Genomic DNA, 12,591 nt, shown 5'->3' with positions numbered 1-12,591 from the left:
CGAGTCAGTAATGTCATAATCTTGGAGCATAATACCGTCGAAAGGTGATGCTAGGATCGCTACAGTAGAATAATTAAATAAAATCGGCGTTATATTTACATAAAAATATGACGCTTCGAAAAAATGCGTAAGGCTAAAAACCTTGTGCTTTATCCCAGAAATTAAAAAAAAAATGCGATTGCTTCCAATTTGTCCAACCGCTCTGTCACTTTAGTGCAAAATTGATATAAAAACAAAATGATTGAGTACCGTATAACCACCAAACTATAGTCACAAACCTCACAACTATGGTCCAAAACCAACTCGAACAGCTTGGTTTAGGTATTTGTGACTATTGTTAGTGTTAAGGCAACATATGCTGTTTCATAAATGGCGTAAAACACCTAGAAAATACTAAAACTAAAATTACTATTGGTGCTTAATTGAGTTTTGAAATTCAGGACCATAGGTGTAGTACTGGTGGGTGGTTTTACGGTACTCAATTGAGCAATCATATAATCTGGGGTAAAGCTTAGTTGGCGAAGCTTTAAAGACGGGGGCGAGATACCTACTGTAGCGTAGTCGGTGTGTGAGACAGAGCGAGAGGGAGAATGCCGAGTGTTGTTGTTGTGCAGTTCTCTCTGCGCTCGCGCACGCCCAGCGTCAACGGCTCCTACTGCAGCCCCTACAGTAGCCTGACCAGGAAGGTCCGCACTTTAATTTTTATTTTATATTACTTTTGGTTACGTCTATGCATAGTAAGAAAAATGTTTGAATATGCTTTTCTTAACTTTTATATAATTTTTCAAATCCAATACAACGACATATTTTCCAAATATTCGAAAATCAGTAGACCTTAAGTTATAGTTATTCAAAAGGCTATAATTATTGAAATCTTAGTAGAAGCGTTTCCTATAAATTACAAGTTAATCCCATTAAAATGAAATACCTAAATGGTTTTTCAATTGTGCAAAACCACATTTAAATTAAATGATTTAGTTTTATTTCTGATTATTTTATTACTTACGAGTTTTCAATCATAGTAGGTGCTCGTATTAGTTAGGGAGGCGAGGTAGCTAAATGGCGTAATTCAACGGCGCCGTCGAGACCTATCAAAATCGAAAGATAAAATAATTTCGAAAAGAAAAGCTCGTATGGCAAAAACCATTTTAGCGGTGGGTTTGGCGTGTACGGTTTTTCAAAAATGTTAAAAAAAACAGTTACTTGGGCATTCTCGAGCGCGTCAGATATTCATACTACGTATGCCCCGAGTGCCTCTGATAACAACGGTATACTAATCTGCCGGTTTGCGTGGTGGGGGTAGGCATATAAAGTAGTCAAAAATGCAAAAAAAAAAATTTACTCGAGCGCGTCAGATTTTCGGAAGGGGTGTTAAGTAGGCCCCAAGGAAGCTTCCTTTAAAAAAACTGACGATTTCGGCGTGACGATAAGTTACGATGAATTTTTGAAAATGCAAAAAAAAAAGTTTTTTTGAAATACTCGAGCGCGTCAGATTTTCATAGGGGAGGTTTATCTCGGTAGCCTGAAAGCATATTTTTTTAATCTGACAAAAATGTTGGTGGGTTCTCTTAATCTGACCGAATTTTATGATGCTTCAAGTCAAAAAGTTTTAACTTTGGACAAAAATGTAAAGAGACCTTTTTTGTTTATTTAAACTTTTTTTTGTAAAATGTATCGTTCGCGACTTATATGCCGCAACGCGTTCCTAGGAAGACGAAATGGCTCCTCCACACTTCCGGTCATGCGGAAACCGGCAGATTTTGTATTTTTAGTAAGTTTTAGATTATATTCTTCAAAATAAAAAATAAAAAAATCGCGCTCGAGAATGCCGGATTAACGTTTTTTTTTTACAAGTTCGCGACCCTATAACTCGGCGGCGTCAAGGACTTATCGTCAGATTAGTTAAATTTAGTCTTTAAACACTAAAATCAACCCCCAATATCTTAATCTGAGGCGCTCGAGTATTTCACTCTATCCATTTTTTTTTACTAATCTGATCCTCTATCCTAGGCGCGCGTCACTACATATAGAGCTAAATACTTTACAAGGTTGTTCTATTAGGTCTAAGGTATCTCTCATATCTTAAACTGCCACGCTCGAGTATTGCCGAAAATTCCCCTATTCGCCTCCCTAACTATATATTTTATAGTAAAAATTACAAATGATAATGTGTTTTTTTTTATTCATATTTTTGGGACACAGCCACTGGTTGAATCATACCGATCGTTAAGACTGATTTACATAAGAGCCGAGTCTTGGCAAGCGCCAGGGACGCAGTTATGCGTTGGAGTTTATTTGATGTTGATGCTTTTTGGGTAATGTATAGAAAACGAGCATGTGTGTTTAGTAACGTAGATACAGGACTTACTTAGATATTATTTGATCGTGGGTTACTTCGTGAAATAATGTGTAAATATGTATGTACTCGTAGAAGCTTAGTTGGCATTGTCTTGCACTTTTTTCAAAGAGTCGATTGTAAATTCATCACTTTTTAATACTTAGTCCGTCTCAACTGTTGTTGTTCTCGAGAAATGTTTTCACTGAGACAAGGTGCGTACATGAGTGCTTTGACTGACTCTGATTAGTGATTACTCTAATAACAATATATGACCCAAAGATTGTATGAGTATAACGTATGATTTTAGTACGGGTCCCGTGCAGTGTCCCCCGGACTAATCCTCCGCGAGTACCGCGGCGCGGGCACGCTGTCGCCCGCCAGGATCACCACCTACAGCTACCTGGCCGGCGAGCCCGGCTACCTGCGCCGGCCGCTGGAGCCCTACGACCGCGCGCCCGCCTCACCGCACTTCCACCGCCCGCCGTGTGAGTACCGCCCTACATCACCCAACTATACAACTCACTACCTACAGCTACCTGATGAGCCGCACTTCTACCGCCCGCCGTGTGAGTATTAGCGCCCTATATCACCCTACTACACAATTTGACATTCGTTACACACTCCACACTCGAACGTTTCTTACAATGTTACGTTGAACAACAATAATTATAAACGCTTTAGTTCATATTCATCACAAAAGCGAAGCTTTTTATTTTAAATGATTGCTTCTAGCTACCATCGTAAACACTGTAACTATCAATTCGTAAACTTTATTATTGAAAAGACAAGCTACGTTGACATTTCTATCTTGTTTTATCATAACATACCACAATATATCTATACCTTAACACTTTGCCACAAGCAAGACGTTATATGGTTAATGCCTCACATGGCGACCTTGCCATGACATTATAATTAGCCATTTCATAAATTGTTTCGTGTGAACTGTTTCATTTAGCACTTTAAACTCTTCCGTTTTGTACACATATTTAGTGATATAAAGAGGTCTAACGCGATATAATTTAAGGATTGTGTTTGATTGAGTTTTGAAGTTTGAAGGAAACTACGAGCTAACAATCCCCTCATGTAGTAATTAAATTAATTTCTTGATTCCTGAGAATGCAATATTAAAAATTGTTTTTTTAATTCCAGCGAGTGCCAGCACACGAGCCAGCAGTCGCGCCGGCAGCAAGGCCTCCTCCCGGCCAGGGATGAGGGTGCTGGTGGACTCCATGCGCAGCGAGACCCCGCGGCCCAAGTCCCCTCACATGAACAACGAGGTGAGTCACACAGCGAGTGACACGAGCCAGCAATAAGGCCTCCTCCCGGCCAGGGATCAGGGTGCTGGTGGACTCCATACGCAGCGAGACCCCGCGGCCCAAGTCCCCTCACATGAACAACGAGGTGAGTCATACAGCGAGTGACACGAGCCAGCAATAAGGCCTCCTCCCGGCCAGGGATGAGGGCGCTGGTGGACTCCATACGCAGCGAGACCCTGCGGCCCAAGTCCCCTCACATGAACAACGAGGTGAGTCATACAGCGAGTGACACGAGCCAGCAATAAGGCCTCCTCCCGGCCAGGGATGAGGGTGCTGGTGGACTCCATACGCAGCGAGACCCCGCGGCCCAAGTCCCCTCACATGAACAACGAGGTGAGTCATACAGCGAGTGACACGAGCCAGCAATAAGACCTCCTCCCGGCCAGGAATGAGGGTGCTGGTGGACTCCATACGCAGCGAGACCCCGCGGCCCAAGTCCCCTCACATGAACAACGAGGTGAGTCATACAGCGAGTAATTATACTAATTATTAAGTACTATTTTTTCATCACTTTCAAAACTGTGTTACCACAATAGACCTGATGACAAATTTTGAAATCCCTTTTATTATTGTCGGTACACTTGTATTGGTTCCGAAAAACACAATATTTCAGTTATACTCATAACTTTAACATAAATAGTTGCATTTTTATTTTATTTTATTTTATTTCCACACTTACAACTATTTTTACAGGTAAACCTAAGACAATAGTGTAACTATTAATAAAAATATCTAAAGTATGTCATTTCGTCTATAACATAATATATACAATGCTGCTATTGTGAATTCATTCAAAGAACATGAGAATATGTCAATATTTTCCGCTATTCTATTGAGGATCCGCACAGTGCGCGTCAGTGGCGCCAGCCCTAGCAGGTTGGTGCGCCCGCGCGGCTCGGCCAGCAGTCGCGGCCGACACCGGCGCCACACATACCTATCGGGTACATAGACACACACGTAACTCAATACCTGACTATTGTACAATTTGCCCCTGAGTAGCTTAAAAATATATGTTCCCTGCGCACCCGCAGCTCTTTGTACCCTACCATGCCAAGCACAAATAAAGTCGGATACATTAAGGGGTAGAAAGGGTATACACCGTATTTCCGCCAGTACAAAAAACGAATAAACTTGTTCTGGATACGCTCCACCATTAAGTTATATTTCGCTTCATGGGGTGCCCAGATCACTGCGTTGCACTCAAGCCTACTGCGGACTAATGCATTGTATGTATAAGGCGATAATAGCGCCAATATTTGTAAAACCATGGGACCGCCGAAGCACAAAACCCAACATTCTATAGGCTTTCTTACAGATATTGACGATATGATCCCTAAACCTCAGATCAGCAGTAAATTTAACTCCCAAATCTTTAACTTCTGTCACTCTATTTAAAATCTCCGAGTCAATTTGGTAGTCATGTACAATGGGGCCTCGCGCTCGAGTGAAAGTAATAGTCACGCATTTGGACGTATTAAAATACAACTTATTAGCTTTACTCCATGAAACTACACTATCTATGTCACTCTGTAATTTAGCACAATCCGAAATATTTTTAATAGGTAAATATATCTTTAGATCATCCGCAAAAAGCAGGCAAGCCGAATTTTTGATAACCTGAGGCAAGTCATTGACCATTACGATAAATTCCAACGGATTTTATTATAGCTAGTTTAAAACTCGCGTGGAAACGCCTCGCACGACATTTGTGACGTCACCATTTAGTTGGTGGTAGGGTGGTAGACATTGTTTACATACTTACAGTTACGAATTTCCCTTGAATCCGAATGATATTGTTAATTCAGCACCATATATTACGATTAGGGATGATAAATACACTACAAAAATTTATCACAATAACTCATTTTACACAAAAACTCTCACACGGTTGCAATTTAAGATTAATTATTTACGAGTAGATACATGTAAATTTTGAGTGAAAATCACCGAGCGCCGGTTTTACTTTTTAATTTTTTAATTTTTCTAGTTACGACAGCCAACATGGCAATGATAGTTCCATTCAGCCAAATAATTAAAAAAGTTTGTTGGTGAAATATCGTATTATTTAGCATTTTATTTAGACAATAACAAATAGATATCTACTTTATATCGTGTAATAATATTTTTTGGACGTAATAAATGTTTAGTGGCAAAATAATAACATTTTTTTTGCACCTTCGAACTCTTTGGTGAGAACGTATGGATTTCGGTCAATGAGGTTGTCTAAGTTGCTCTAAGAAATATGTTATGGATTGATGACGTCACTGTTTAGAACGCTTCTGATTAGCGTTTCAGTAATAATGGCCGATTGGAGAATTTTGCACTTATTTTATTGAATATATTAATAATCCTTCAGTTTATACTGAGAGTAGGCCATTTTTTAGAATCATATTAACATATATGTTTCTTTGAAACCATTATTTCCATGATTCTTTGTTACTTGCAACAGGCCTATTACAACAGAATTTTTTTTTTCAGGAACCCATCGAGTTGTCGCACTACCCCGCGGCATTCAAGCCGCCGCCCGGCACGCAGCCTAAAATAGAAAGAGACGATTTCCCCGCTCCGCCCTATCCTTATACCGACCCTGGTGAGATTTTTATTTGTCATGCTACTTTAGTCAACCTCAGTATTTTTTGTACCGAGAATGACTGAAATAGCAAGACACGTTCGTACGTTTCCGTGAAAATACGATGGAAAATTATGCACTACATCTGTACTTACTTTAAAACATGTTAAGAGAGGAGACGTCGCTGGTCAGACACGTACAAAGGCGTTCCCGACAGCGACGAGGAGGAGATCAAGATGAACGGCGTCAACGGCCACGGGCCGGCGGGGAAGAACGGCGCGCAGGAGCCCCGCGACCCGCAGCTGCGCAGGGAACACCAGGAGCTCGCTAAAATTGACTCTGGTATCGCACAGGTATGGATAATACATTACGTTTCACTGTATAGAATAGTGGTCGTAGAATTATTCTCTACGCCTAAATATAGGAAATTAGATGGAGAAAGTTGTGGTCCTAGTCCTAGAATAGGCCTGTTGCAAGTAACAAAGAATCATGGAAATAATGGTTTCAAAGAAACATATTTGTTAATATGATTCTAAAAAATCGCCCAATCTCAGTGTAAACTGAAGGATTATTAATATATTCAATAAAATAAAAGTGCAAAATTCTTCAATCGGCCATTATTACTGAAACGCCAATCAGAAGCGTTCTAAACAGTGACGTCATCAATCCATAACATATTTCTTAGTTAGAGCAACATAGACAACCTCATTGACCGAAATCCATACGTTGAACCAAAGAGTTCGAAGGTGCAAAAAAAATGTTATTTCGCCACTAAACATTTATTACGTCCAAAAAATATTATTACACGATATAAAGTAGATATCTATTTGTTATTGTCTAAATAAAATGCTAAAGAATACGATATTTCACCAACAAACTTGTTTAATTATTTGGCTGAATGAAACTATCATTGCCATGTTGGCTGTCGTAACTAGAAAAAATTAAAAATTAAAAAGTAAAACCGGCGCTCGGTGATTTTCACTCAAAATTTACATGTATCTAAATTCATCTTAAATTGCAACCGTGTGAGAGTTTTTGTGTAAAATGAGTTATTGTGATAAATTTTTGTAGTGTATTTATCATCCCTAATCGTAATATATGGTGCTGAATTAACAATATCATTCGGATTCAAGGGAAATTCGTAACTGTAAGTATGTAAACAATGTCTACCACCCTACCACCAACTAAATGGTGACGTCACAAATGTCGTGCGAGGCGTTTTCGCGCGAGTTTTAAACTAGCTATAATAAAATGCCATTATTTATGTTAAATCTTATGAGTATAGCTGAAATATTGTGTTTTTCGGAACCAATACAAGTGTACCGACAATAATAAAAGGGATTTCAAAATTTGTCATCAGGCCTATACTACCTTGGGGTACGACTAGCTACTAATAATTGCGACCTTAAGGGGCCAGTATACGACGTTTTCGATTTAGACCTCACTTTGTGCAAATAATTTGTTCAATAAATGTTTAATAATTGCATTCAATTACACGTAAATTTGTTCACGAAGAAGCCGTGTACCGACTCCTCATGCCATTATATTTTTAATTTGCTGTTATTCTCTACAAATCGACACTAAAAGTAAGGTAAGTACCCCTATTAACGAGCCCATTAAAATCGACATTAATTACCGCGGTATGTACAAAAAGGCGTTTTATAAGAAAGCCTATTGACTTTTTAAAAATTGAAGTACACACAAATAAAGCCTTCTCTATTGACTGTCGAATAAGTATAGCACTATTAAAGAAACACAAAGTAAACAATTCGAAAACCGTAAACTAACTCATCGGGGGCGCAGGATTTGAATGCTCCATACTAATGCGCAACACCTCAAGTAAGCAAACGCGTATTTTATTTAGTGATTTTCATAGTAATCGTGAATATTATAGATAGACTAAGACTTTATATCAATTCTTAATTATGATATGTATGGTTCCCAAATCCTCAATTTGTAAATATTTGCTGGCCAATAGTAAAAAACAGGAAATTAAAAACCTCGGTGTTGGGTTCCATTTTTTGGTGTGGTTCCTAATTTCGAGGTATACCTCGGTAATAGCGTAAACGGTATTTTAAGTTCGAAGGGTTATATATTCTTATGTAAATACATATTTCCTTAACTCTTGATGTTATTGAAATATTTAACCGTCTATAAAGCTAAAGAGCTATTAACGTGGTATGAAATCTATTCAAGAACTCTTAATTTTAACTACAGTTTTAAGCACTTAACTGGAGGTTTCCCTAGAAACCATTATATGAGAATCTTGTTTAAATATTGATATAAAAACAAAAGCATGGCTGTCAAGTCTGTTTTATACAATGTTTCGTAATATTTAGTATCTTCCATTTTGATTGTGTTCAAAATATACGCGATCTTTATTTATTTTTATCAGTCGTAAATGAGTTTTACAATAATGTGAATTAAACCGTTTAGCGATGGTTACAAAAGACATCACTCGGTAATAAGATGTATGGGAACCCAATACCGACCCACCTACAACTTTGGTCGGAAATAAATAGGTTCATAATATAATTATTATAAAACCTATTGTATTATTTTAATTACAACATATAATACACCAACATACAATGGCAATCCAACGCGGCAACGCAGCGAGCGTGATGGGAACCTTTGCGTCGGGGGCAGCCCGGGACGGGATTGTTTATTTTATACATATTTAGTTTATATTTATATTCAGGTTAAGTTTTTAATTAATTTAAAATTATGTGTGGATTACTTATTAATAAAAGATGCAGTACATCCAATATTAATTTATTTTAATATTTGATTTCACATATTTTGTATCACTGGATCAATTTGATGTTGATGGGCATTTATTTGTGTGATGAACACAGATATTTGTTCCTGTCATGGGTGTTTTCTATGTAGGTATATAATATATAATGCATGCCCAGCAGTGGAACGTATATAGGCTGAATTATTATTTTTATTTTATAAATTTGTATTTATCTATATACGTATGTATATCGTCGCCTAGTATCCATAGTAGAAGCTTTGCATAGTTTGGGGATATGTCGATCTGTGTAAGATGTCCCCTTATATTTATTTATTTTATGTTGTTTTATGTAGATACTTGTATACAGCATGTATTATTGATACGACCACATATATATTATTATCTAAGTGTAGTTAGTAGGTGTAAGTAGACTCAAAGGAATTCACTTTCATAATAATTATATTTTACTAATAAAAATCCTCTTATTTTTCCTTATAGACTTACCTAAAAAAATATTAATTGAATCTTATGATTGGACTGATTAAATATAACCCCTACTATTTATTTAACTACTATTGTCAAATAAATATAAGTAGGTATATAAAGAAGGAACTAAACATGCGATGGGTTTATCTACCCTCGTAGAAAGGAACCCTTATCCGCGGTATTTGGGTATCAATGATCAATTACCACGGTAATAGGCGATTTCGACGTTATAAGTTTAATAATTATTTTTTTCTATATAACTGGCCAAAACAAGTCCAAAAACGAATGAAATATAAATTTCGATGTACAAATTATCATAAAAAAATATGTCTTTGTTCATACAGAGCCAGCTTATGTTTCATTTTTGGCTGTCTTTGTAAAAGTTGCTTAACCCCCTCGTTAATAGGGGTACTTACCTTATCAAAAAATCCAAATATGGAGTTCCATTTGAGCAATACGCAATACAATTTTGTCTAATTGAGTAATTCTCAAAAAAGTGGCTCTTTACCTGTCATCGAGTTTTTGAATTGAATGTATGTTTATTTGCTCTTTTTTATATGAAACAAAAGTGTATCTAGATTAAAAAAAAAAAAAAAAATGTTTATTTTCTAATGAATATTCACAAAGGTACAGTTTTTACTGACCTCCACACTAGGCAACGCCTGTCCTGTGGAGGAGCTTGACACTTTAGAATACTATCTAAAAAATATATAACAGTAAAGGTAATAATTATAAAGTATTTCAGTGAGACTATTACAAAACTGAATTACACTAGTTTTATCATTTAGAATGTATACAAAGCTAGTCAGCAGGTAATACTGAACACTGTGAAAGGAACGTAAAACAAACTGAGAAGGAAAAAGAATGACTTAACATAATAAAAAGAAATTTAAGTTACTAGTCTAATTTATGATTGTGTGTGTGTATGTGTGGGTGCTTGTGAATGTGGATGTGTTGTGTGTGTATGTGTGTGATTGAGTGCGTATGTTTATGTCCATATGAGTATGAAGGTTTGTATCAATATGGTATCCTTATGAGGTTTTCAGTCTCTGAGTAGGATAGGTGCATCAAACAGTTTAATAATAGTTTTTTTGTTTGAATTACTGAGTTTTCCTGAAATTTATAGAGCCTAATTAAGCGATTGTAAATACGGGGATACAGGAAGATTGCAAAGCGGTGAGAAAATGAAGTCTTGACTGAGGTGATAGGTATTTTGAATATTCGATATTTAAGTAATGTATTATATTGGGGCAAGTTTAAGACTGATTTGTGTACATGTAACGCGACTCTTAATAAATATAGCTTTCGGACACGGAGTACCTGAGCTTCACGGTATAAATTAACAGTGGGATATCTAATCGGCTTTCTCAGGGCTACTTTTAGAACTGCTCTTTGTGCTCTTTCAAGTTTTAAAAGGTTTGTCGATGTGGTGCCTCCCCAGGCCAGAATACAGTAGTTTATTACTGATTGTCCAAGGGCCAAATAAACTGTTTTAAGTAGGCAAAGGTTAGCAGACTCACGGAGTATTTTCATTGTATATATCAGTTTCCTTACTCTTCCTGAGACACCAATCATATGCCCTCTGAAGTTAAGTTTATCATCTATTAAAATTCCGAGGCATTTAATTGAACTAGCTCTTGACATGAAGTCACAATTGCAGTGTTGAGCTGGAGTTACAAGGGAAAGACAATTAGGACTATGGATTTTAAGATTACGCTGAAGTCTTGGAGATGATGCAGAAGTTTTATGGAAACAAAGAAACTTGGATTTTGATGTGTTCAGGGTGAGAAGATTCTGCTTCAGCCACTTGGATACTAGAGAAATTCCGTTTTCGGCAGTGTCAATGACAGTATCCCAAGAAGGGCCGTGGAAAATTATAGCCGTGTCGTCGGCGTAACACAATACGTCGGCATTTTTTACTGGGATACTCGATATATCATTTATGTATAAGAGAAAGAGGGTGGGACCTAAAATGCTGCCCTGTGGTACACCGAACGATATTGGTTTTACATCACTTAAGTGCTCTCCGATTTTAACGCACTGGCTTCTATTAGTCAGGTAACTGAAGAACCAATGTAATGTTTTGCCGCGGATTCCATATGCTTCCAGTTTTTTCAGCAGGATGGGAACGGAAACTTTGTCGAATGCCTTTGCTAAATCCAGAAAGATTCCGACTCAGGCCCGCCCCTCGTCCAAGTGCTTTGAGATTGTTTTTGTTAGCGTCGACACTGCATCTTCTGTTGATAATCCTTTACGGAAGCCGAACTGTCGATTTGTTAGCAGAGAATTAGTTTCTAGATAAGCCACTAATCTTTTGCTAACAATTCGCTCTAAGAGCTTTGAAACAGATCCTAATAGAGATATTGGCCGATAGTTACTGGGTATGTCTTTTGTGCTTCCTTTATGAATCGGTACCACTGCTGCTACTTTCCAAGCAGAAGGGAAAACACCAGTCTCAATACTCAAGTTAAATATCGCAGCAAGCGGTTCCGCAATGACTGGGGCAATGGCTTTCAAAATTTTATTGTTTATGTTGTCTAGCCCCGGGGAGCTGTCAGGGTTTAATTTTTGAATGAGGCAAAGGATTTCTTGTTAATCTGTTGGGGACATGAATAAAGAGTTCGATGGGGACCAATTAATTTTGAGCTTATTTGCAAGAGACTCTTCGGTTTCATTCTCCTGTACGAGTATTTTGTTTGCAAGGTTTTGCCCGACTGAGGAAAAATACTCATTGCAAATGTTTAATGAATCCCTTTCATTGTTTTAAATTTTGGTCAGATCTTGAGCCGCGGGTGCTGATGGATTGCGATGGGTAATTTTATTAATGGTTTGCCACAACTTTTTGGGAGACTTTTGGTGAGCTGTCAGTTCTTTTTTATGGTATTCAGCTTTTATCTTTCTGAGAAGGTTATTGAAAAAGTTGCGGTATCTTACGTAAATAAGTTTTTTATTATCATCCTCCGGGAATTGTTTGGAAATGAGATGGAGTTTGTCTCTCTGTTTTGAGCACCTAATGAGTCCAGGAGTCATCCACGGATGTATGCAAAACTTGGAACGGCTTATTTTGACGAGTTTAGAGTTTTTGGAGATAGCATCTAAGATTATAGTGGAAAATTCAGACACGGCGTCGTCGACCGAT

At 37.6% G+C, this 12,591-nt stretch overlaps 1 protein-coding gene across 1 annotated transcript in view; it reads left to right on the top strand.

Moving 5' to 3' along the window:
* The window catches only part of LOC134801060 (actin-binding LIM protein 3), a 106,171-nt gene that overhangs the window by 79,021 nt on the left and 14,559 nt on the right, over positions 1-12,591 (top strand). The window contains exons 9-13 of the mRNA XM_063773588.1: positions 615-686; positions 2,646-2,823; positions 3,491-3,618; positions 6,136-6,247; positions 6,398-6,579. Coding sequence (XP_063629658.1) covers positions 615-686; positions 2,646-2,823; positions 3,491-3,618; positions 6,136-6,247; positions 6,398-6,579 — 672 coding nt within the window. The remainder of the gene's footprint in view (positions 1-614; positions 687-2,645; positions 2,824-3,490; positions 3,619-6,135; positions 6,248-6,397; positions 6,580-12,591) is intronic.

This window comes from Cydia splendana, chromosome 21 (assembly GCF_910591565.1).
Source record: "Cydia splendana chromosome 21, ilCydSple1.2, whole genome shotgun sequence".
Taxonomy (NCBI): domain Eukaryota; kingdom Metazoa; phylum Arthropoda; class Insecta; order Lepidoptera; family Tortricidae; genus Cydia; species Cydia splendana.
This window is presented reverse-complemented; position numbering and strand designations above follow the sequence as displayed.